Source organism: Eretmochelys imbricata, chromosome 6 (genome assembly GCF_965152235.1).
Source record: "Eretmochelys imbricata isolate rEreImb1 chromosome 6, rEreImb1.hap1, whole genome shotgun sequence".
Lineage (NCBI taxonomy): Eukaryota > Metazoa > Chordata > Testudines > Cheloniidae > Eretmochelys > Eretmochelys imbricata.
Window position 1 is genome coordinate 65,526,723 of NC_135577.1, and position 26,195 is coordinate 65,552,917.

The following is a 26,195-nucleotide window of genomic DNA, read 5'->3' on the forward strand; positions in this document are numbered from 1 at the left end:
CCCATTCCTATGTGCTCCCCAAGCGGAGTAATACTCCCAAGCCAAACATCAGTGAGATCTTCCCAATTACTCTTAATTATCTGAGAGGGACCCCTTTATTGGAGGACTCAGTGCGGTTGTCCAAAGGGTCATCCCATCCTTTGAAACCTGCATTACTGCAGCCACTACGTTAATTGCCCCTTCATAAAAAATCCTGCAGATACCAAGGGGAGAGAAACTTACCCACACACATGTGTACACGCGCGCATACTATGCTATACAAATTGTGTCATGGCTGCTTCCACAAAAACCAGAAGAAGGAGGGAAGGAGAGTTTGTCATTTGCTATCTACAAGCAACTCTGGTAGTCCCAGCAGAGGGTGAGATGCTGAGACCCCTGGGAGACGACTTCTAGCAAACAGCTTTCAGCCTTCTCATTTCTGCAACAAAAAGCTCTTTTAAGTGAGTGGGCTACTGCTGCTGCCATAGCAGCTTACCCTTTACGTTGCTGACATTTTCTGGACTGCCTGCCAAATGAGCGCTAAGGGGCAGATGAGTGTATGTAATATATATGATATGGGGAGATGCTCGTGACTGTTTTCCTTAGGTTGGGTATGGCAGAAAATGGAGCCTGCATTACTGCAAAGGAGGAATTTAGTTATAATAATTTGCAAGTCACTTTCAGCTGTCAAAGTGATTGAGGTAAGTTTTTAGATCACTGTCATGGGTCGTGTGTGCACGTATGGGAACGCAGAAAATGTTGACAATGGTGCTCTGTGTTGGTGGGAGGCTATCTTCCTGGCAGGGGTTACCGTGATCATGCCAGGAATCAACAGTGAACACTGATTCTGGTCAACAGGGGAAGCTGGTGATCTGAGGCCATTACTAGACCCCAGAGGAGTCACCCAGTGAAGTGAGAAAGACAGACAACTGGGGCACCAACCAGGAAAGAAGTGAACAAAAGTAGTATTCATGCAAAACACAGGTAGATCTGGAGGTGTCTGGAATTAGCTGAGTACATGTGAGAGGCTAAAAGCTGCTCAAGGATTCTTCTACCTTTGGTTAGAGACTTATTAATGGTGTCATATTCAACCTTACAGTTACAGAGACCATGCTATCTCCCCATTGAAGAGCGTTGAATCAGGGTAGGAGATTGACTTTCTGTGTTCTCAAGATACTCTTCCACTTCACGTTTTGCAGGCTGCCCAGAAGGGAAGAAAGTAGAATTTATTACCAGCTTACTGGACGCTCTGACTACGGACATGGTACAGGCCATTAACTCAGCCACACCTGCTGGAGGAGGAAGGTGAGTCTGGAAAGATTTCAAACATGAATGAGACAGCTACAGAGCTCTGGACGTGAGTTAAGTGGGGTAGGGGTTTCTTGCTCTGAACTAGAGATCATTCTAATTCTACTGGATACAAGGAAAACTAATGCCACAGCTCCAAACTCTGTTCTGTCACTGTAACCCTGACCACCTGCCCCTGTGAAGCTGTTCTACCATCAAGGTCAGAACATCCCATTTACAGTGTGTAATGAGAGCTCAGTAGGAGGAAGTCACTTTGTCTTTCATCCTCTGGGGCATAAAGAGAGGGCTAATAAAATTCTGATCTGTTTATGGAGGCTCTGTGGACTAGTAGCTATAACGGGACTGAAGATCAGAATTCTTGTGTTGCCAACTCTTGCAATTTCAGCTGGGGCTAGAGGCCCTCTGGCCATGTTGTGAGAAGCTCTAACCCTCTTGCAAATGTGAGCCAGGCCCAGAGGCACTGGAACAATTTTTATAGTGCGGGTGCTGAGATCCATTGAGCCAAACTGTCAACCTTGTATATAATGGAAACAACTTTAAGCTAGAGGGTGTGGCAGCCCGACCAGCACCCCTAGTTCCAGCACCTATGGGGAAAAACCCTCTGATTGGCTGCCTTCCCCACTTCCTGGGGAAGAGCAACCAATCAGGCTGCTGCAGGAGGTAAGCAGAGTTCTCCCCCTTCCCTTTGGAGACCAGAGGAATTCTTGGGTGGGGAAGGGGTGAGAAGGAGCAGCCGACACCATTCTCACAGGAGGGGGAAGGAGAGGAGGGAGCAGAAACACCCCAGCAGCTCTGCTCCCTCCTTCCCCCCACCCCCCCGGAACAATGGGCCATTCTGCTCTTAGCTTCTCTCCCTCTCTGGAAAGGGGGAGAAGGGACCCTGTTGTAGCCCCCACAGACCTGGGAGAGAGGGTTAAAGAATCCCTGGAGCTGCAAGAGGAGCAGAGGTGGTGCTGGGGGCATAGGCAGAACTGATGTATGGTGTGGGGAGGTGCCTAGTGAATTGCCGGGCTGAGATGGGCAGATGTGGGGCTGGGTGGGACACAGAATGAATTAACTGGAATGTTGGGCTTTGGGGAAAAGCCAGGCAGCCAGTGAGAGCTCCTGCAGCTGACGTCAACATCACCTCACTGTGTACATTTGGGAGAGCTGTTTAAACTGCCACGTATACACTAGGGGTGGGCAGGGGGAGTTCAAACCTCAAAAGACAGGCCAACCCCCCCAATGCAATCTTTTTAAAATAAATCTCATGATATGTTGAGGGCTGGCTTATGATTTTTGAACTTCTGTGGTTAGCATCACTAGGTTCTGTTTCCAGCTCTTCCACAGATGGCGTGTGTAACGTCAGGCAGCCTTTAAACTTCTCCATGCCTGTGGATGGCCATCTGTAAAGTGGGATAACAAAACTGTCCTACCTCACAGGAGCGTGAGGATTAATATGTTGGTGTTTTGGTGAGGTCTTGGTGTATATAAAGGCAAAGGATGATTATTCTGGTTTATGTATGATCTGCTGGATAACACTGAAGTGTTTAATGCCAGCAGAAAGGTGTGCATGTTGAAGTATTTAGAGGTGTGCATGACAGACATGCATGTATGTGTATATTTTATTTAGAGCAGTCACGCTGGCATACCCTATTGCTCCAGAGAAAGTGAGAACCGTGCATGTGTTTGATGTTGGAGGATCAATGTGCAAATGTACCAGACTTTGATCTTTGAAGATACTGAAGGGAGCAGAATGGTCTCTAATTGCCTGACATAAATATTTATTTTTGAGGGTTTCGCCTTATGCCCAGTTATTCTCAGCATTGGTAGTTGTGCATCAATATTTAGTTAAAGTCTGCCGAATCACCATGGTGGCTGAGGGCATATGAACTGCATACTGTGCAGTCCATCAGGTAACAATATGCCTGGCATATCAGAATACATACAAACAGAATGAAAAACGTTTGTACAGTAGTAGAAGTTAAATACGCTAGAGTGGAGACGCATTGTTCCCTTCCTAGATATAAGCGCTCCAAATGCCAATTTTGTGAAATTTGGATGGTACAAAAACAGTGGATGTGGGTAAAGGCAAGCCCTCGAGAATATTTCATATTTATTTAGCATCCCTTTTGGATTTCTCTGTCAGCACTCTTGTAAATAAAGCTGACCACAAAGCAGTATTGTAGGGAGGAGAGATGTCCAGCTACCTTTCTAAAAACCTTGCATGCTTACTTCCTAAGTCTTCAAAGCGTTGTGTATTTCTAACCTTTTAATGGGGCCCTTTCTGGCAGCATCCTTCACTATCTTGCTCTTCACAATCTTCATGCTGATTTATTTCAAGCTACAGTATCAACAGCCAGTGCGCAAGGGGAAAAAGAAACCTTTCAACAGTCCACTCCAAGTGAGGCAAATTGCTCCACCACCCAAATATTTTGCATACCTGCAGCCATAATTAAATGCAAGAAACTCCTCTGGCGTAAACTTCCACATGCACCAGGCCATCTCCAAAGGGCGTGTGTCCAACTTTTCCATCGTACCACACCATTCTGGTGCCATATATCTTGCACAGAAAGCATCTTAGGAATCAGAGACTTTGAAATAAATAATGTATTGGTACAGTTTTTATTTTGGATCTCTGAGTCTGCAGAGTCAGGCAGCTGCCTAGTGGTGCAAGTCCTACTGTACAGTCCTCCTGGGGGCGGGGGGGAGTCTAATACACTTCAGAAATTTCTAAAAATGACCTCAAATTGTTCTTTTATTCTCTCTAATGTTTTATCTATCAACTTCTTACCAGTACTAGAAACAAAATGTTTATCCTCGTAGAAAGAGGTATTCCTAACTCTCGAAAAGGCTAAAACCCTCATTATTAGCCCTGAGATTTTGTGACATCTTTGGTTTATGAGATACTGGACCAAAACCTTGCCACTATGTCCATAATAAATGTTAATTTTACAGTTCTCTGAACAGGCAGGGCATATACGAGAAGAAAAATACGGTGGCTTTGTGTACTTTTTTTAATGTCAGCTGAGGTGATCAAAGTTGTGAGACAAATTGCATTTACTGTGTGGCCATCACCACCCATATTATAGCTATAGCAGCCAGGCTCACTCCAACTAAGCTTGCACAACAGTTTCCATTCTAACACCCTTTTCTGCTTTCTCATAACTTTACTACACTTTCATCTTTCAGGCTGAAATTTCCAGTGCTTGCTGTCTGCCCAAATAGACTGTCACTGCCACCCCACTTTTATTTTATTTTATTTTATTTTATTTTATTTTATTTTATTTTTTTAAGTTTAAGCAAAAATAGCCAATGATCTGAAGCAAATGTAAAATCATTGTTGATAACATTTCTGGATGACACAAAGACTGGCAGAATGATACGTGATCATGAGGACAGGGCAGTCTTATTGAGTAGAGCTGGGCAGGAAACAGATTTCTCATTCCGCTGAAATGTTTGAGATTTCAGAAATGTTCCTGTTTGGTATCAGGACCAAACCAAGACATTTTTAAGTTTTTTGATGTAAAAAGAGACAGATAGCCAAAAGACACATTTTGGAATAGCCAATAGCCCAATGGTTAGGGCACTTCCATGGGATTCGGAAGACCCAGGTTCAAGTCCCAACTCTGCCTGATTCAGACCAAGGATGTGAATCTTGGTCTCCCACATCCCAGGTGAGTACCCTGACTACTGGGCTATTGGCTATTCGGAAGGTGGGGTCCGCTCTCCATCCTAGACCTGAGAAACTTTTCCCAATGGTAGCTACATGAAAACTGGTATGTTCCCTCAAAAAGTTTTGGTTTCAGGGAATTGGCATTTTCCAAGGAAAAACTTCCATTGAAAATTTCCTGATAATACTCTATTAGAGAGTAATTTGTATCATTTGGTAAGCTGGACCCTTGCATTTTAATACAGCCAAATGTGAATTCCTACATCCAGGAACATATAATGCAGGCCAGGCCTACAGAATGGGAATCTGTATCCTAGAAAGCAGTGACCCTGAGAAGGATTTAGGTGGCATAAAGGGCAAGCAGCTGAACAGGAGCTCCCAGTGCAATGGTGTGGCAAAAAGGGCCAATGTTATCTTTGGAGGTATAAACAGGAAAGTAGCAAGTAGGAGTAGAAGGGAAACACTACCTCTGTGTATGATGTTGGTGAGACAGATACTATAAACAATTCTGGTGTCCACATATTTAAAAAAGTTGTGAAAAAACCAGAGAAGTTGCAGGAAAAAAGCCACAAAAATGATTTATGGATTGAAAAAAAATGCCTTCCATTGAGAGACTTAGGGAGTTCAGTCCACTTAGCTTGTTTAAAAGAAGATCAAGAGGTGCCTTAAGTACCTTCTTGGGGAGAACAGGCTGGGAATGAAAGGGCTCCTTAATCAAGTAAAGAAAGGCATAAGAACCACCAATGTCTGGAAGCTGAAGCCAGATAAATTCAAAGTAGAAATAAGGCACAGTTTAACAGTGAGGGTGATTGACCATTGGAACAACCAACCAAGGGACGTGGTAGGTTCTCCATCTCTTGAAGTCTTTAAATCAAAACTGGATGCCCTTCTGGAAGATGTACTTCAATCGAACACAAATTATTGGGTTCATTAAAGGGTTAACTGGATGAAATTTAATGGCCCGTGATATACAGAAGGTAAAACTAGATTGTCTAATGGATCCTTCTGCCTGGTTTAAACCTATGAATCTGAGTATGAGAAGAAGCAAGAACTTCTCAATCTTTTCACATTCAAATTTTTATCTTTAATACCACAAAACCATTCATGTGGCTTCACATTTAATTTCCTTCTTTGTATTTTTTTTTTTTTTTTGAGATGGGAAAGACACAGATGGGGAGAAAAAGAGAATTGCATTTAAAACGTAAGTAGAGTTGTGCTAAACTGCACCCTTCTATATTTACACCCAAAAAATCTAGCTGCAGAACTGTGGGATTGTGCAACTCTGTAGTGCTTTAGGCAATGTCAGTAAAAACCTGGTAAGACCTTTTTTTTTTCTTACTGGACATGCAAAAAACCAAATTTGCCATCTGCATAACTCTTACTTACACAAATGCAAAGCTATTGATTCTAATGGAGTTACTCCTTCTACTTTACAATAATGCAAATAAGATCAGACCTTACGTCTTCCTCCCCCTAACCCCAGTTCACATAACTGGCAAATAGCTAAATAGATTTTATTCAACCTTTAAAAATAGAAAATCTCTGGTAAAATGCATTTCTAACTTCACGTTCATGTAATAGATCTGGGCATATCTGTTAGTATACAGTTCCAAAAAGTAATTAAACGTATATTTAGCAGAGACTTGGCTTATTATCCTGAGTTTGGTGCCCTTATTGAAAAGATATCCACAGTCGAAGTAATACAGAAGAAAATCTAAACACAAATGGAAGCTTCAGTTTTTTTATTTAAATTGTTTCACTTGGCTGATTTTGGGTACATTCTAATCTATGATTAATTTTGCAAGAGCCAGGCCCATTCATATGGTGCAGGAATTCAGATTCCAAAATAGACCAAGGTGATCCTTACCAGGATTTCCCTATCCTAAAGACCTGGTTTCAGTTTCTGACTGTGGTAGAGAACTAACTTCCAAAAATAAATGTTAAAAGTTAAAATATGTGTGCTGTCACTTGTTAGCAATTTTGCTGATCGTGTAACATCCTGGGAAATTTTAGTTTAGGATGCAGTTTTCAGGAGCTCCCCTATGCATGGCACATCACAGCACAGCAAGTGTGTCCCTTTGTTTTAAGTTACCAGTTATACCCTATGTAAGAGTTCTGAAGATTCCTTTCCAAAATCACCCCTGAGGATCCCCGTGTGTGCTCCAGGAATTTGGAGCAAGCAAAGTAAAAGCTATCTTTGGTGTGAACATCTCCAGTGCATTCTGAAGTTAAGCCAAACATTCTGAAGTTATTTGAACAAAAGCTAGGGGTTTTCAAAGGAGCGCGAGAGATGTCCATCTCCTATTGAATTTCAGTCAGAGTTGTGTGCCAAACTCCCTTTAGGCTTATTTGGAAATTCCAGCCTAAAGAAAGATACAAGATAAAAAACCATAAGGGGGTGGATCTTTGAAAAGTGAATGGTGGCCATTTTTACCCCCCCCCCCAAAAAAGATTTATCCCATACTTTCCCGAGAAAATCTTATTAAGAATGATATGTCACCTGTATAATTTCAGGTGGATTGCTTTGGGTTTAGATTAGGTGGAGGTAGGGGTAAAAACTGGGTTTACAGAAGGAAGAGAACTTCAGTTTTAACCATGAAAGGGTGGTGTGTCTCTCCATAATGAGTCTGGACTGTGTGGGGTAGCTTTTTGTTTAGTCTGAACACAGCTTTTGGAAAAGGAGGCTGAGCAAACAAATATGCGACCCTGTCACAATTTAATGAGAGTAACCTGCCCCCGTGCAAGCTATGTACCACAGTTAGTAATTTAACTTTGGGACAAAGAGAAAAATAAAAGGAAACAAAGAAATAGAAGTGAGAACAATTATGAATTTAATCTCAGGTTATTAAATTCCTTCACTTCCTATCTCTCTACTCCTCCTTTTGGGCATCTATCTAGACATCAGCTCTCACAGGCATTGACAGGCTGGCAGAGGCTATCCTATTAATTCTTTAGTTTCACCCATGTCCATCCTTTCTTCAGCAACCCCACCAAGAAAATTTCAGGGTTAGTTCTTAAAACTCTGTTGATAACTGTGCGCATCCTTATCCTAAGACATGGAAGCTGAATTAACTATGTCTCCTCCTCACCCTAACTCTACCAGCAACCTTGCATTCCTTCCCACTTCTTCCTTCCAGCTTGCACAGGATGAGAATAACTTCCTCTGATTTATAGTTGGTAGCCTGTGTATGCAGCCATGGCCTTCGTGGTACTGCACAAGTCACATCCCTCCATCCTGGAGCTACTCTCATTGCCAAACAGAGGTTGAATCAAAAAGGGGGAGGTTTCTTAATGGCTTTCCATGGGGTACATGCCATGTGTCCCAAAGTGTACACACCTTTTAGTTTTCTTTGTGCACAGTTTCTCATGGTGACAGGAAAGGGGTTGTGTTCTTGATCAGGACTTATACTAACGCACGGTTACAGTAGGTCTCTGTTTAACTACAGTCTTTTTGTATTAGACATAGACATTACGTTAGTCATACCTATTGTGTATCTGGCTTGCCTGCCTTTGGAGATGATGAGGATGCTGTGAGTGAGTGGGAAGCAATGCATCCGTTACTGTGTGTACAAATTTTAATTTATTAGCTACATCCTCTTTCTGATTACTGTGCTCTGATCTACACCCACTGTAATCCTATGGAAGATAATGAGATTTATCAAATGCAGACTGTGGACCTGAGTATCAGTGATGTCTGACACTGCTGTTCTCCTCCACAATATCCTCTGTCTCTCTCCTGCCACATTAACTCTTTGCATCTTGCTAGCAGGACAGACTATGTGGCCCTGTGGGCTTAAAGATGTTTTAGACAGTGCACAGACATCAGTTCAGTAAATCTGTCCTTTTGGAATCTTTTCAGATTATTCCCACCTGCTCTGCTTCAGACTTCAGTACAATCACTTAAAAACACACCTACTTATGTAACCTCTTTGCTTTTTTGTCTATGCCAGTTTAACCAAATAGTATCGAAGTGTGCTACAGACATACAAAGTAATCATAACAATACTGTACTCTTAGGTAGCACCTTTCATCCAGGAATCTCAAAGCACTTACAAGTTAACAAATGGATACTCTTTCTCCCCTATGAGGTGGGTACTACCCCATTTTATAGGTGGAGAAATCAAGATGTAGTTAGGGAAAATGATATGCCCAAGGCAACACAGTGAGTCAGTGGGGGAGCTGGGATTGGAACCCAGAAACCCTGCTTCCAACTCCTGCACTTTTGACCTATAGATCAGGCTCCCTCCTCTATTGGTATATAAATATTTATTAGCAGAGTAGATGCAAAAGTGAGGCAATCTCTCTGAGATGTGCTAATTCTCTTCCTCCAAAATGATGAAATAAACACACACCCCTCTTTTGAAGACCTGCTTTTGTTGAAAGCCTTCACTGCATATGATGGGGAAGGGGATGATGCAGTTTTTGTGTTTCTCTGAATTATTAATCATCCTTCCTGTATGGGTTGCTTCACCACGCAGTATTAAAGAGCACAGTCAGGAGAAAGGCAAGCATGGTTTTGATGTGGTCAATGAGAGAAGGCTGAGGGGACCTCCCATACTGTGCACATGACTTGTTTTGGTATGGTTTGTTTTCCCCTGGTCTTACCCAAGGAGTTACTGCACCTTTCCAAGAGAGTTGGAATATTTGGTGGACCTTTTATGTGGCTAGTATTAGCAGGAGATGATGATGTAGTAACATACTGAGCAGCTGACATTGCTCTCGCTCAGTCTTCTCTAGGTCTTGATGGATTGGATCAGGAGAGATGCAGCTCAGGAAAGGCCTTTGCTTCCAAGTGCTGATTTGAGCTCTCTCTCCTTAGTGGCAGGACGAGGGTCCTAGTCAGAATGCATGTCCTCTAAAATTTGCCAGTCCCACAACCTGTGAGCATTGTGCTTGCAGGACAATTCTAGTCCCATATATAGTTCAGCTGTTGCAATATAGTGACGTTGCATCACAATGCAGCCTCAAAACATGGAGGCATAGTAATGATATACGATCACATAAAGCCATGTCACACTGATGAAATATGAGCATCTTTGTGTGGAAACATAGATCTCAAGATGTTTTTATTGTATTGTTTAATGTAATACTAAACCAGGGAAACCCTGGACATAGAATTGTGATATTTAAGGGATCCCTCTAAGTCTCTTCTGCTCCATTCTCTCTTAAACTGGCCTATGTCCATGCAGTCGAGGGCAGGTTACCACCTTGGAGACTGCAACACTGCCTAACTAGTCATTAAGGGTGCTAAAGATCAAGATGAGCTATATATTCTCTTCCCCACTAGGTTAAACACACTAGGTTAAAGTAATCCTTATGGGTTTGCCCCCCCCCCACCACCACCTGCAGTTGTCAGTACAAGAACCCACATTGGCTGGAATGATTGTATTTGATTTACCCTCGCCCAGTGGTTTGGTGTGTTTATACTAACACCAAGGGCTGCACCTGTCCTCTGTGTTCTTTACCAAGGCATTGGAGATGGCTGTATTTCCCACCCCCCCCTTCTCCACCAAGAGGAGCCCCTCCTTCTTACCCACTCTTGCTATATTTCTTGAACACAGGGAGACTTCTTCCCTGCCTGGGCACCTGCCCCTACTGAGCGCCACCATTTGTCCTTCCAACAGACAGAGAACCTCAGTCACATCCTGTCTCCTCTCAGCTGCTGCTCTGAGTTCTGTACCATTTCTGCCATGAGCCACCTCAGCCCTGCTAGTTCCAGACTTACAAAGAGGTTGGGAAATGGCAGCAGGGCAGATAGACGTGGGTGGGTCGGGGAAGTGTTTGTGCAGGTAGGAGGTAAGGCTGGTTGGGACTCAGCCCCGTCAGGAGTCCTAGCCTAGCTCTGTAGCCCAGCAACCAAAACTCCTCTCTCTTCCACAACACCGAACCCCAATGGTTCCCTCAGGCCTTGGAAATCAGCCAGTCCTCAGGCGATAGCCAACTAGTTTCCACAAGGAAAAAGCGCTAATGACCACATTCACAAATGCAAGTCACAACAACGTCTAATTTGCATTTTCTCCTTCCCTGTCAACCTGTACCTCATGCGGAGTTTCAAGGCTCTGAAAAATCAAGATGACCCCTTACTTTCACGATGCTGTCTTTGTTTTGTGTGTTCCCATGGCTCCAGTGGTTTGGCTTGTATTTTGGCTCCGAGAGCTAAGCCAGCCTCCTAGCCTGCCTTCTACTGTGGGCACTGATCAGATGCTGTAATTCTGCATGCTTGTCTGCTACACAGCCCAGAAGTGAATTATGCAAAAGAAATTGTCAAATAAAATCTTTTAAATAGGTTTTGTAGCTTATTTTATTCTAGCTGGTTGAAGGTTCATTTGTATTTATTATTTCAGGCTTCCCAAGGCCTTGGGGCAGAGACTGCGCTTCAAAAATCTATTTTTATCACTTGTAAAGCTGCTTGAGAAGCTTGCCACTAATCGCCATCTTCCCCCACACTCTGATCACGACCTTCCATGCCATGCTGTATCTTCCCCTCTTTACTGATCTGAATTAAAGTGAAGATTGACGAGGCTGTTGTTTTTCACTTACTTAAGCAACAGTATCTGCTTTGTCGAAGGATGCTGAGAAGGCTGCAGGGCCCAAAGTACGGCAGCCCTTTCTTCTCCCCAGCTGTGCAACAGAGAAGATGTCATCCTTGCCCTTTTCACATAGATCCCTTATACAGAAGAGACCACTAGTCTCTAAAACTATCACCAGTCTTATTTCAATGTGTTCAGAAGCTTCACCTATAATGGGATTGAATCTAGGTATATATACTTGCACCCACAACCAGAGAGCCCGAGACTCACACAGGAATCTGAATTTATAATTACCCAACCTTCCTCCTGTCACCATTGGGGTGGAGTAAAATGGCATGCTTGGAATCTGGGCTGCACTTCTGGAGGTCGTCTTATAGCAGTAAGTCAGAGGAAGAGCACCAGGTAGCAGTGCAGCCATCTGATTATTGCCTACAAGCTACTTTCTGGGGAGGGCTGGCTGCGCTACTTCACTCTTGGGAAAGAGACTAAAGTCTTTGTCCTGGTTTAGTCTTAATCTGTCTTGGCCCTGTCTCTAACTCCACTTGCAGAGGAAAGAAAAGGGAGGTCACCTCTGGAAGCCATTCAGCTTTTATAGCGTCATTTCCTTGAACATGTTTTGTTTCCTCCTCATTGAGGACTGTTTATTCACTGCAGTTAGATAGGCAGCATGCAGAGCACAAGACGTTGTTTTGATTTTTTTTTTTTAATGGCTCCACAAAAACAGTGGCTAGTTTCCCCACCATTCTCTGCTAGTGAAGTAATGATTTGAAATTGAACACCACTGGTCCTGACCCCTGGATTTTTCATCAGTTTTTCTTTCTCCCTCGCTCTGCCCCTTTATTCACAGAAGCAGAATGGAATCCACTAGGGTTGCATCAAACCTGCAATGTTGGAATTTGAAATGAGGCAAAATGAGTTTGCCAGTTCCTTATTTTTCCTTATTACTGGGTTTGTGACATTTGCCTGTTGCAGTATTGAAAAGTGCCTTAGAACAATGTGAAAACAGTTTAAAAAAATGCAGTGAATAAAATGTGAGGCAAGATCACATAAATAGGCATAGCAAAATTGTCCAAAGATTTTTTTTTAAATAAATAAATGCATCTTACATTAAATCAATTCAAAGAGCTTGATCTTGTTCCTAATGGTTGGGGTCCACATCATATAAACCACTGTCACACTTCGCACTAATTGTTCCCTTTGCTGGCAGTCTCAGCTGAGAGACCAAGGACTAAATAGGCCATGAAGACTGAACTGTAGTCTCCCCCAAGAAAAGATCCCTCTGGGACAAGGTTGAGGCACAGTGCTTGGGAGAAAATGGTAGGGAAGTTTGTATTGCTGCTGTTGCCTGGGTTTCCCTGCTCAGTGGATACAGAAAAGATGTCGGTCATTAGGCCTGTCTATCTGCTACCTTTCAGTGGTGTGCAAATCCATTCTTTTCCTGTTCATGCCTCTCTCAAACCAGCCCTAGTCCATGAAACTTAAGTAAAGAGGAAGGAGTTTTTGAGACCTGTGATCACAGAGGAACATTTACCCAAGGTACCTAGCCTACTCTAGAAATAACAGCCTCCCAGATCAGGAATCTGCTTCTCCTGGTCATAGGAGGCAAAATATGATACAGGTTGTCATAAACGGAGCAAGGGATGTGGCCTGGCAAAAGGCACTTACAGTCATTAACAAGAGCATCCTGGTGGTTTGGGGGCCTGTGTATTTTGTTTTCTAGGTTCTCTGAGCCGGATCCCAGCCACACGCTGGAGGAGCGGGTAGTACATTGGTACTTCAGCCAGCTGGACAATAATAGCAGCAATGACATCAACAAGCGGGAGATGAAGCCCCTTAAGCGGTATGTGAAGAAGAAAGCCAAGCCCAAGAAATGTGCTCGACGCTTCGCCGACTACTGCGACCTCAACAAGGACAAGTCTATCTCGCTGCAGGAGCTAAAGGGGTGCTTGGGAGTCAGCAAGGAAGGAGGTGAGCCATTTTCCTTTCAGAACTGGAGCAACAAGGCAGCCAGCTGTGCTGAGTTAAAACAAAATCAGCAACATGGCATTGAATGTTTGAGCTGCTCAGCTTACAGGCAAAAAGATGTGCGCATCTAGCAACCAGCCCTGCAAACGCACTTCATTCTTGTTGTTTTATTATTTTTACTGATTATTTGTTTTGTGATGGCACTTACGGGAAGGAAGGGGCACAGCCAGTGAGGTTCACCACAGGAAATTTTGTAGATCTAACGTGCTGTGTAGGGGGAAACGTGCCCCTTGGCTACAATTACAACTCCTGAACCGAGCCATTGGGGGGGAGGGGGGGTCTGTGCATAACCTTCTCCAAGTCGGCCCTGTCTTTGATGCCACATGCAAAACTCATTTGCTCCAGATTAGCACTGGGTGGTTGCATTTGGTTGTTACAACATTAATATTAAGGTGCTATCTTCTATGTGCATTACAAACTTTAATTAATGCAAGCCTGGAACATCATTGGTCCACAATGCTAAAGCAACTGGCTTCCCTAGTGTAGTGGAAGTTTTTTCCCTACTCCCCAATAATTTGCCATGGAATAATATACAATAATAGTAACTGTATTCCTTAATTTTATTACCTTCTTTCACTAAGATTAATGTGAAAAAACATTCTGGCTTTAGAATGTTCCAAAGAGTTCCGCAGGATGACTGTGTGTTGTGTGAAGAAATACTTCCATATGTTTTTGTTTTAAACCTGCTGCCTATTAATTTCATTGGGTGATCCCTAGTTCTTGTGTTATGAGAAGGAGTAAATAACACTTCCTTCTTTATTTTCTCCATGCCAGTCATGATTTAACCTCTATATCCCCCCATACACCCCTTAATCGTCTCTTTTTCCAAGATGAACAGTCCCATCTTAATCATCTCTCATATGGAAGCTGCTCGATACCCCTGATCATTTTTGTTGCCCTTTTCTGAACCATTTCCAATTCCAAGATATCAGTTTTTTGAGATAAGGCGTCCGGATCTGAACACAGTATTCAAGATATGGGTGTACCGTGGATTTATATAGAGGCAATATGATATTTTCTGATTTATCTATCTCTTATCTAATGGTTCCTAGCATTCTGTTAGCTTTTTTGACTGCTGCTGCTGCACATTGAGCAGATGTTTTCAGAGAACTATCGACAATGACTCCAAGGTCTTTCTTGAGTGGTAACAGCTTATTTTGACCCCATCATTTTGTATGTATAGTTGGGATTATGTTTTCCAATTTACATAACTTTGCATTTATTAACATGGAATTTCCTCTGCCATTTTGTTGCTCAGTCACCCAGTTTTGTGAGATCCCTTTGTAACTCTTCACAGGCTGCCTGGGACGTACCTATCTTGAGAAGTTTTATATCCTCTGCAAATTTTGCCACCTCACTGTTTACCTCTTTTTCCAGGTCATTATTGAATATGTTGAACAATACTGGTTCCAGCACAGACCCCTTGGGGACACCACTATTTACCTCTCTCCATTCATAAAACTGACCATTTATTCCTACCCTTTGTTTTCCATCTTTTAACCAGTTACCAATCCATGAGAGGACTTTCCCTCTTATGCCATGACTGCTAATTTTGCTTAAGAGCCTTTGGTGAGGGACCGTGTCAAAGGCTTTGTGAAAGTCCAGGTACACTATATCCTCTGGATCCCCCTTGCCCACATGTTTATTAACCACCTAAAAGAATTCTAGTAGATTGGTTTGGCATTATTTCCCGTTACAAAAACCATGTTGACCCTTCCCCAACAAATCGTGTTCATCTATGTCTGATTATTCTTGTTCTTTACTGTAATTTAATCAATTTGCCTGGTCCTGACGTCCAGGTTTAGTGGCTTTTTATTGCTGGAATGGCCTCTGGAGCCTTCTTAAAAAATTGGCCTCACAGAAGAGAGAAGAAATGGCAAAGAAAGATTCTTTATCCCAGGATCCCCCTCACTGTAATAGCCTCTCCGTGTCACATTCAAATGCACAAGTAGGGTGGGTGAGTTTTGGGGGGGAGGGAATGGGGTGGAGGCACAATACTGAGCATTTGAGAGTGCCACGGAGGATATTATAGAGTGGGGGAACCTGGGACACAATCTTCCTTTGCCATTTCTTCTCTCTTCTGTGTGGTTAAAGAGATGGCATTAAACAACCAATTAAAGAAGCAAAGAATCTGTGAAGGATTGAAGAGTAGGTTGGCTCTGCCTCTCTCCTTTGTAGTCTTCCCACTTTAAAACTAGCCAGTAGCTCGTCCCACACCCCACTTCACCTTTCCCGGTCACCATGTCTGCACTCGAGCCGGAAACTGTAAATCCCAGCTTGAGGAGGCATACCCACAGTAGCTCAGATCAAGCTAGCCCACTAAAAATAGAAGTGTAGCCTCCATGGCACCAGGAGCTTGCCACCCTGAGTACATGCCTATGGGCTCAGATGGGATCGTACTCAGGGCTGCTAGCCTCTTATGCACTTATGGTAGAAAGATCGCTTGGGTCTGAGGAGTGGAGTTGTCTGCCTGCCATATTAGATCTTCAGTATCAATTTATCTGGAGTTTTCCCACTTGTGTTTTAAAGATAAGCAGATTTAAATGAATGTCACGATCAGCAGTCTGGCTTCGCAATACCAAGTTTGAATGCAAAGGGCTTTCTCTAGCATCTCCTTGTTCAAGTGACAGGTTTCAGAGTAACAGCCGTGTTAGTCTGTATTTGCAAAAAGAAAAGGAGTACTTGTGGCACCTTAGAGACTAACCAATTTATTTGAGCATGAGCTTTCATGAGCTACAGCTCACTTCATCGATGAAGTGAGCTGTAGCTCACGAAAGCTCATGCTCAAATAAACTGGTTAGTCTCTAAGGTGCCACAAGTACTCCTTTTCTTCTTGTTCATGTGCAAATTCTGCCTGGCTTAAGAGGAGGAGGAAACAGTCTCTGTAAAAGCAATTACTCATTTAAGACCAGGAGGGGAAATAAACCTTTGAGAGTTACTGAAGTGTAGACTTCAGGTTGTTTTCAACCATATTCAAACAGTACAGTCGCAATAACACAGATTCACAGAGAAATTTTTGAAAGTCCTGCTGAAGGTCAAACTGCCGTGGGAGAGCAGGCTTGGCTCTGTGTTCTTGCTCATCAGACTCAGGTACAATGGTGGAAGCATTGCTTTGGGGTGCACAAGGTGCCTTACTAGATTATAGAATGAACAGGGCCTGGGTGGGTCTGAAAAAGTATTCTGTCATGTGATTTCCACTCGTGAGAGTTCCAGGGGTAAGCAGGTGTATGACAATGCTTTAAATTCATGTGTTTGATGGCGGGAGGAATAGGAAGGGTGCTTGCTTCTGTAGGACACCCAAAATATTCAGAGTAAAAACCACTGCAGTGGTTTCAAGCAGAACTGAGCAATACCCCCTAGAGGCCTCTGCAGGAGGTGTCAGCCAATTGGTGACACGCAGATCTGTACGTGTGTCTAAGCTAAAAGAAGGAGAAACTCCTAGAGATTCCAAATTTTTATTGCTAGGACCCCGAGTAGAGCCCCAGTTAGCTATGGAAGAATCTACCTTTTGACAACATAGCTGTGCTTGTTTTTCTTGTACACCCTGACCCACAGTCAATGAAATAGGTTAGCTAGAACTTCTCTGACAGGTGGCTGGCACGAAACTGGTGTTCTGAGGGGCTTTAAATAATTTACCACATTTATACAGTTCCTCTTATTAATGATTTAAATAATCCAACAGGTTTGTATTGTGGGTTCTAATTTAAACTCCACTATCTCCCTGACTTCTCTCTCTCTCTCGCTCGCCATTCTCTTCCTCATTCTACTGTTTGTGCCTCTGTCTGCACAGTCAGGACCAGACTTTCAAATGCTGGCATCCGTGTGTGTGTGTGTGTGTGTGAATAATCAAATTATACAGTTTTTTGCACCTCCAGTTTAAATCACATAGACGTCAGAGTCCCTGAATTGTGCATGTGTCTGTCTCCAGCCCAGCATGGAAATGGGAAGCTCACTTCCTGATTCTGGCTGGAAGTAGACGTGCTGGTTTTCCTCCGATTTCCAGAGAGTGACCAAAATTATCAAATACAGGTGCCTAAAATCAGCACCTAAAAGCTACATGTGGGCACCTATGTGGACATGGGCTCACTTTTAGACATGCTGTGCTCCTGCAGCTCCCACTGAATTCCCACTGAGAGATGCAATCTCAGCACCTTTGAAAATCAGGCCACTTCTCCCTCAGTGTGGGCCTGGGTATCCAAGTGTGAACATTTTGGCCTAACTTTGTAGACACCAGACATTCAGATAAGTTTGGGCCACCCATTCATCCAGTCTATCTGAGCACTGTATAAACTGTCCATTCCTCTTAGTGGCCTTTAGAGAAACCTGAGTGTTTTTCTTCTGTCCTGTTTTCCAGTAGTAGGAAGAAGTCTGAGGAAACTCGTACCACTAAATATCCTTCAGTTCTTACTGCTCTCGCCCCTGCTCAGGAGCAGGCAGAGAAGATTAATCCTGGGATTTGGGGCTTCTTACCCAAACTGAAACTTTTGATTTCATGAGATTCCCACATCACAATCCAAGATCTTAAATTGGATTAAAATGTAGATGTTAAAAGTCTAACTCTAAGAGATGATGCAGGCCAGGACTGAGATGCGCTGGCAGAGATAGGTGAGTGTAAGTATAAGGGAGTTTTGCACAGAGCCTGCCTACATTACTGCACCCAGCTGCAGTCAGCAATAGTCCTTCATTGTCATTAGCAGAACAATCATTGCTTTTTCCTAAAATTATCCCCCAAACTCAGAAGAATCAAAAACTGCTCAGAGTGCTAAGCAAATAATGTTCTTGGATTTTGCAGGTAGTGCTAGCAGTTTCCCCCATGGAAAAAGACAAGGCATTAACCCTTTCAGTAAGTATTTTATCTCTTCTTTTTGTTTCCTTTTTCTTCTGTCGCACTCACATACCTCAAAATTCAATGGGTCCCTCCCAATTTCTTGCCTGACATCTGTCCAATGAGCTGACCCTGCAGTACAGTACTTCCCAGTACAGACTGAGAGTAGCTAAAACATGGAATTTGGAATCAGGGGACTGTGAATTTCATTCCCCACCCTCCCAGTCAACATGTGTGAGTTTGGGTAATTTTTTAACTGGAGCATCAGTTTTCCAAACAGGGTAATAATATCCACTGTTTATAAAGTAGGTTGTTAAGGAATCTTGAATTTACTTCAGGCCTTGTTCTGCAGCGCTCCCCATTCAAATATATTTAAAATTTCCAAAAGCCACAAATTGCATTTCAAAAGCCAGTTGAAGGACATGATAAATCTTATGTTGCCCACATAATAAACAAGCACATGATTCTTTTAAAGAATTAAGAAATGCATATTTCTCACAAATTTGGTTGGTAAAGGTAACTGTGTAGATGTAATAGACTTTTGTAAGATGTTTAACTTAGTACCATACAACATTCTCCTTTTAAAAGAAATTAGCGTAATTCAACATCAATAAAGCACATTTTAAATGGATTAAGAGCTAGCTAACTGACAACTACTTTCCGAGATCTGTTAATGTGGAATGGAGCCGTTTCTAGTGGGGTTCCATAAGGATCATTTCTAGGACTGATGCTGTTTGACACTTATCAATGACCTGGAAGTAAATCGCTGCTGATTTAAAATGTGGATGACACAAAGATTGGCAGAGTGGCAAATAATGATGAGGATAGGACAGTCATACAGAGCAATCTGGATTGCTTAGGAAGCTGGGCCCATTCAAACAAAATTCTTTCTAATACATCTGCAAGGTCATATGTCTAGGAACAAGGAATGCAGGCCATAGCTACAGAATGGGGAACTGTTCACTGGAAATTACTGACCGTGAAAAGGATTTAGGGATCATAGAGAACAAACAACTCAACATTAACTGTGACAAAAAGGGGCTAACATGATCCTTTCGTGTATAAACAGGGGAGTAGTGATTAGGGGTATGGAGATGATTTTACCTTTGTTTACAGCATTGGTGAGACCAAGACTGAAATACTGCATAACATTTTTTAAAGGATGGTGGAAAAATTGGAGAGGTTGCAGAAGAGAGCCACAAAAATGATTTGAGGGCTGGAGAAAATACCTTCCAATGAGAAACTTGGAGTTCTCTCTGTTTAGCTTAGCAAAAAGAAGTTTCGGAGGTGACTTGATTACAGTGTACAGGTACTTTCACCAGGCAAAAATACTGAATACTAAAGGGCTCTTTAATCAAGTGGAAAAAAGCATAACAAGAACCAATGGCTGGAAACTGAAGCCTGACAAACTCAAAAATTAGGCTCACATTTTGAACAATGGGGTGATTAACCCTTGGAACAAACTACCAAGGGAAATGGTAGATTCTCTGGCTCTTGATGTCTTCAAGTCAAGAGTTGGGTGTCTTTTGGGAAGACATGTTTTAGCCGGACACAAGTTATTGGACTCGGTACTGGGTGATATGTAGTGGTCTGTGGTATACAGGAGGTCCAACTAGGTGATGAAATGGTCCCTTCTGGCTTTAAAATCTCAGAATCTATTAAAATAATGGAACAACCTGTAACTCTCACCTATGGATTATTGCATTTCTTTATGTGTTGTGATCTTGATTCTTGTATCTTAATATTTCCCATGTAATTAATCCTTCGAACATCGATCAATTGACAGAAGAATTTTTGTTAAAATATTTTAATTATTTTATTTTAGAATAGAAATAGTATTTGACAAAACATTAGGCAAGTCAAAATTTCAAACCAGGGCAGTTTTCTAATGAACCGTAGCTCAGATTATGAAATTAATTTAGTTCAGACTTTGCAGGAACATTTCCCTTTGCCTTCAGATAAAAATGGCAATTTTCAGTCCTCCCTGAGCTCCCTGTTGCATATGTGGAACATGGCCATTAAACCACCATTATAGGAGAGTGTAACTCCTCTCCATGACCAGCCAGCTCTACCAGCCAGTACAGAAGGGGACAGAGCCATATTTCTGCCTCCTTCCTGCTATTAAATCCTTTCTGTATCCATACAAGAGCCAGCCACAACCTGGTCCAGTGGGCTAGCAAGGGCCAGTAATGTGAACACCATCTGTATGCCAGTCTTGGCTAACAGGACAGGAGAAGCCATAAGAGGAGATGTACTGCAGGGCAAAATGTGTAACTCCATTGAAGTACAAGGATATGTCTCTCGCTCATTTCCAGTTAAGTGAAGGCCAGTGCATTAGTGAAACTTGCAGCTTTGCTTCCAGTAGCTCTCAGCCTTGCTTTGTGCTACTCGGTGTGGGATTTCTAATCTCAGAAGGGTTGTTACTGGAACCACATGGCAGCAGTTTGTAGCCTCAGGCCTTTCATAACAGCAGTGTATGTGAACCTCAATACAACCGGCTAAGCAACCCCATTGCTCCCTCATTGCTGTGTCTCCCCCAGATCTTAGAAGAGCTCTGGGGCTTTTCAAGTACTGACATCTCTCCCCTCCCAGTGAATCCATGCTCCAAGTTTGCTGGGTTTCCTAAAACCCCAGCATTAGTTTTGGAGATGGGGCTTCAGCAGCACAGTGGGCTTTGGAGCCTGTTGTCCAGGAATGCCGCTACGAGGGGTTAGCAGAGAGGTTTCCGGGTACTGCTGCTGGACGGTTGGGGAGAGTCTGCTTTGACGTGTGATTGAATTCCTCGCAAACCTGCCTGCTTGATGGGAAGGAACCCAGCTGGCCACCCTTGGAATTGATTCACACTGGTAGTGCAGGTTTCAGAGTAACAGCCATGTTAGTCTGTGTTCACAAAAAGAAAAGGAGTACTTGTGGCACCTTAGAGACTAACCAATTTATTTGAGCATGAGCTTTCGTGAGCTACAGCTCACTTCATCGGATGCATACCGTGGAAACTGCAGCAGAGCTCCATCCAACTCTCACTAGAATTAGTGGGAGTTCTGCTCTTTAGTGGGAACAAGATTTGGCCTTAGGTGGAAGAGAGGGCTTGGTTGTTTTGCCCAGACCATTCACCCATTCCACAGGAGGGAATGAGCAGCTGTGGTTTGTGTTTAAAAATACATCTGTGCCTGAGGCTGTAACTGTGACTCCTCCAAAACTGACTCTTCCACAAGGCTATTGCTTGTTAAGTCCTCGTCCTTGTCAGCCTTGTAGCTCACTATGAAATCGTTGCCCTCCAGAAGCATTTTCTGTCACGGAGAGGCTGTACAGTACGCTTACACTAGCTGGCTACAATTTTGGTTTTAATGTTGGCTTTCCCCTCTTGCCTCCCCGCACCAATATTCTGCCTGACCCACCTCCTTCAGTAGGACGCCTGGTCTAGGAGCAGATATGAATAGAAGACAGGAGGCCACCCGAAGGATGGACAGACGGACACCCGACTGCAATGTGGCATTGGCAACATCCAGTGTAGCAGAAGTGGCACCCAGAACGTTTGCACTTTTTTTAATGATTGGTTGTTTTTTTTTTTCTTTAATGCCATTATCTAATACTTTGGGGGAAGGGGAATGAGAGCATGACTTTTTAAAAAAAAAACATTTCGACAGCTACTGACAACTTAAGTTTCTGAGTTCACGGGGACTCGAGAAGAGAGAGATTTTTATATACTGTATATAAATATATATGTAAATTGTACAGTTGTCTTGTACAGGGTTTGGGGTTGCTGTTTGGTCCCTTCCCTCGATTTCATAGGCTGTTAGGGTTAAAGGGACACCTTGACTTCTGGAATCCAGTAATGCAGTGATGTCTGCAACCGATCCATCCTCTGGCCACAAATTGCTCTCTTTCTAGCACGTCCGTGTGCATAAAAGCAGGTGTATTGCCACAGCTTATGCTCACAGATGTGCACTGCAGGTCCCACTCATGCAGTAGGCCAGATGCTTCTTGGGAGTTACTGAATACACCCAGCTGCCACTAGAGTTGAGGGCCCGCTGCAGTATGCAGGATTGGGCCCTTGAGAGAGCAGCACTCCTTTCCACCAACGAACAGCAGATAAGCGAGCAGGAACGGGTGCAAAGTTCAAACCTGAATCACGGGAGGCACAAAGATAGCTCCAAGAGCACAAGGAGGGGGGCTCAGTGTAGGCCCCAGCTGTGCCTTCCCTGCACTCCAGTGGCACTAAAGTCATGGATCACAAAGGGATCCTAGAAATACCCTCTATCATATATAAGAATAATACAAAAGACAAAGCATGACGCAGCTCTGCTGTGCTCCTGCAGCCTGCTTAATGCTACAGATGAGAGCACATATGTCAACACAGAAAGATACAGCCAGAGGCCTGTCTCTGGGAGTCTAGTTTCATCTCTGTCGTTTTAGCTCCATGCCCATTAGGAAGGCGTTGTTCATTACAACCTTAACAATAGCTGCTCGTACCCTGGGTTCCTGTGCTTGCTGTGTGTGAATCCGTAACTATCTTCCCGTGCAGTAGCGTGATATATCACAGTTACCACCTCACATCAGTCTCTGTTCTGATGTGTCTCTAATGTAAGCCGTAATGATGCACCCTATTAAAGCCCTGGCAATGGCTCAGCTTGAACAGGCTGCTGTGTTCAGAGATCACAGTGACCGTTTCAGCAGGCGGTGCCTTGGCCGAAGTTAGTGTCTTGTTCGTCTCGGTTAGAGACACATGTAAAATCTGTGGAGGGACAGAATCATCCAGGTCTGTGCATTAGAGAGTGGGGTGCGTGGAGCATGATGGGAAGCAGCAGCGCTTTCCTGCTTTGTGCAGCTCTAGCCTGTTTGACCACGTGCACGTTGGTGGGGGGCATTATTTACAGCAGCCTCTCAGATGTCAGGCACATCATGCTCTCCGGCCACTCCTATTTGGACTGCAGCATTTGTCCTCTGCTTTCATGCACACATTCTCTATCTAAACTAGGGTTGCCAACCCTCCAGGATTGTCCTGGAGTCTCCAGGAATTAAAGATTGATCTTTAATTAAAGATTATGTCATGTGATGAAGCCTTCAGGAATTCATCCAACTGAAACTGGCAAGTCTCTACTACCCGCTGCCTGCATTCTGCTCCAGTAGGGGAAGCAACTCTCTGGTGACATTGTTATCCATGTACTTTGGCTGTTTTGCTCACAACGGGGCTGCTGTGTTATTGCATATAATGTGGTGAACGGGATTTCTCATCTCTCTCACCTGTACACCTGCAATGTGTAATCTACTCTCAGGCTAATGACAAATGGTAGGCAGGCACCAATTTGTACAGTGTTTGTGTGATCTGGGTTTGAAACTAGTCCTGATTTGGACAGTGGCAAAGCTATCCATGCAATACCATTGAGTGTCCTGACATGGATCCTGCTGATAGTGCCAGGCATCGTGCCATGCTGTTGTAGGGTGACCCCAGAACATTGATTCACAGCAGCACTGCATTGTGGCAGAGAGGCCTGGCAGCGCGCTGGGCTGCATGGCTTTGTGACATAGTGTTGTGATGTAGCACACTCACAGGGTGCTGCGGAGACATCACTTGGTGACAGCAGCATGTGTGCTGAACTTGCATCACAACCCAAATGTCCTGACATCTCGACACAGCAAGTTCACACCACACTGTTCACTAATTAAATATTCAGAGGGAGCAGGGCTCGATTGCAAAAACAAATTGCTCATTGGATTCCAGATCTTGGGACCTTCTGGAGGAGAGCAGGATTGAAGCTGGGTTAAAGTGTTTGGTCTGGATTAAAAAAATCAACAACAACAAACTCATGACATGTGTCTCCCTGAAGCACAAATCTCTCAAACCCACCATAAAGAAGAACTGTTGTCTTTAGTGAACAGCAGCGCCCACTGCTGGCTTCTCATTGTAAATTACATACATTGAATGTGCTCTTCTGGCTTCTCCTTTTTATACTTTGGGGAAGGGGGTATGTGTACGTTGAAATGATTTGGTTTTGTGTACAATGAGAAATGTCAGTTTCCTCCTCTAATCCTGTTGTAGGAGTGAAGAATGAACCCAACTTTGTAAAAACTCCTTTTCTTTGTAGGCTAGTTTTAGGAATGATAAGCTCTGGCTGCCGTTCTCACTTATAGCTATAGCCAACACGAGCAGAGGGTTGGATGCCAGGGTGGGCTTTCTCATATGGTCTCTGAGAGCAGCAACTCTTCAGCAGCGGAAGCGGGCTGGTAGAGGTGGTCGCTGCCTGTTTGCTCAGGGCAGTAAAACCCCCCTAAATCCAGTCTTGGTGGCTGACACTCTTAAGACTCATTGCATCTTTTCTGCTGGAAACTTTAAGCCAGTGAGCTCACATTGCCTATTGCCATGTAAAGCCTTCTGCAACCTTTGTCCTGCTGTCAGCCCTTCCTCCCTTCTCTCTAAAGGATGCTTAAAAAACGCCTCTTCAAGGAAGCCAAGCTATTATCTGTTTGTAGGGCCAGCCTCAGAACCTGTGAGGTCCTAGGTGAAATCTGCCAGGGGGTTGCCTTCCGGCCTGGTTCTGCTGATGGAATGGGAATCGAGCAGTACACTGCCTCGCCTTCCGTTCCCGCGGGAGAATGAGTCGCAGCACTCTGAGTTGGTGGGTTTACATAGGGTCCCGAGCAGTTTCTTGCATGGCTTGTGCTTCACATTAATGTGTGTGCATGAGGCTCTGCGTGATTCTGTGCAGCTGGACCATAATTACACAATAAATGTGCTCTAGCTTTTTGTGTGTTGGGCAGTCACCCAGACTCCTGGCCCTGTGGCATAAATCAGTCATTCAGCTGTCCATATCGAAACTGCACAGTGGCTGCTGCTCTCTGCCAGTTCTCCTAGAACTAAAGCGAGCAATGTTAGCAGCAAGTCCTCCAGCAGCAGTGCTACAGGTCCCAGCAGAGAACCGAGTGCCACCCCTGGCTGTGGGAGGTAGAGCCGAGCACCTCCTTCCCCAGCAGCCAGGACAAGGGAGAAGAGGCCAAGGGCCCCATAGAGTAAGTCCACATCCAGCACTGGTCCTGTTAGAGGGGGAGATACTTCCTTGTTCACTGATCACCAGTGAAGTAAATTTGGTACGGTCTCCCCCAGCAGTTCTGTTTACAGCATTGTTCATTCGACTCAAAGGTGGCTGGTTTTGGTTTTGTAATAAAATATAGATAAATGTTGCTTCGGAGTCTTGTGGAGCTTTAATTTCCAGAGTTCATTCCCTTCCTCCGCAACTTGCCTTGATAGTTGCCTACGCAGAGCCTTGGGAACTGGGCAGTTTCTGTTCACGGTGGTCCACACCAGTCCTTAGTTTATTCTGGCCCACATAGGGTGAGCCCCACACGTCACTTTCATGAGAAGGGTGAAACACACCCAAGAGCTCAAAGTGAAACTTGGACAAAAACAGCCCCTTGAATCAGCCCAGGATCAATCAAAGGCAGAGCGGGGTTGAGCTTTGCTGTGCTTCACCCAGAGGTGCGGCATTTCAGTTGCGCTGTCTGTGTTGTTTGTAAAATCTCTGTGCAACTTTTCTTGAGTGAGGTACCCGATACTTGGATGCTAATATCTAAACTGTATTCTTAAATTTATTCACCTAAATTTGGTTATTGCTGATTATGTACTATATGTACCATATGACTTTTAAAAAACAAACTTTGTATTTGTGGACGATCCAAGCACTATACCCAGATGTACAGACACTTTTCTCAACCTGTGTATTATATAATTTTAACATTAGCTTTAATAAAATACTTTAGGCAATGCACTATATAAGCAGGTTTCCCTAGTGAACTGAAGAGCAGAGCAAATACTGCCACCTACAGGTCATGGGCATTTTCAACAATTACCAATGAAAAATGCTTGTGGTCTTAAGGCGTTGTT

General features: G+C 43.7%; 1 protein-coding gene across 1 annotated transcript in view; it reads left to right on the plus strand.

Moving 5' to 3' along the window:
* Positions 1–20,894, plus strand: part of SMOC1 (SPARC related modular calcium binding 1) — a 122,127-nt gene extending 101,233 nt beyond the window's left edge. The window contains exons 10-13 of the mRNA XM_077819972.1: positions 1,179–1,284; positions 13,190–13,437; positions 18,287–18,337; positions 20,860–20,894. Of these exons, the coding sequence (XP_077676098.1) occupies positions 1,179–1,284; positions 13,190–13,437; positions 18,287–18,337; positions 20,860–20,894 (440 nt within the window). The remainder of the gene's footprint in view (positions 1–1,178; positions 1,285–13,189; positions 13,438–18,286; positions 18,338–20,859) is intronic.
* The last annotated feature ends 5,301 nt before the right edge of the window (positions 20,895–26,195 follow it).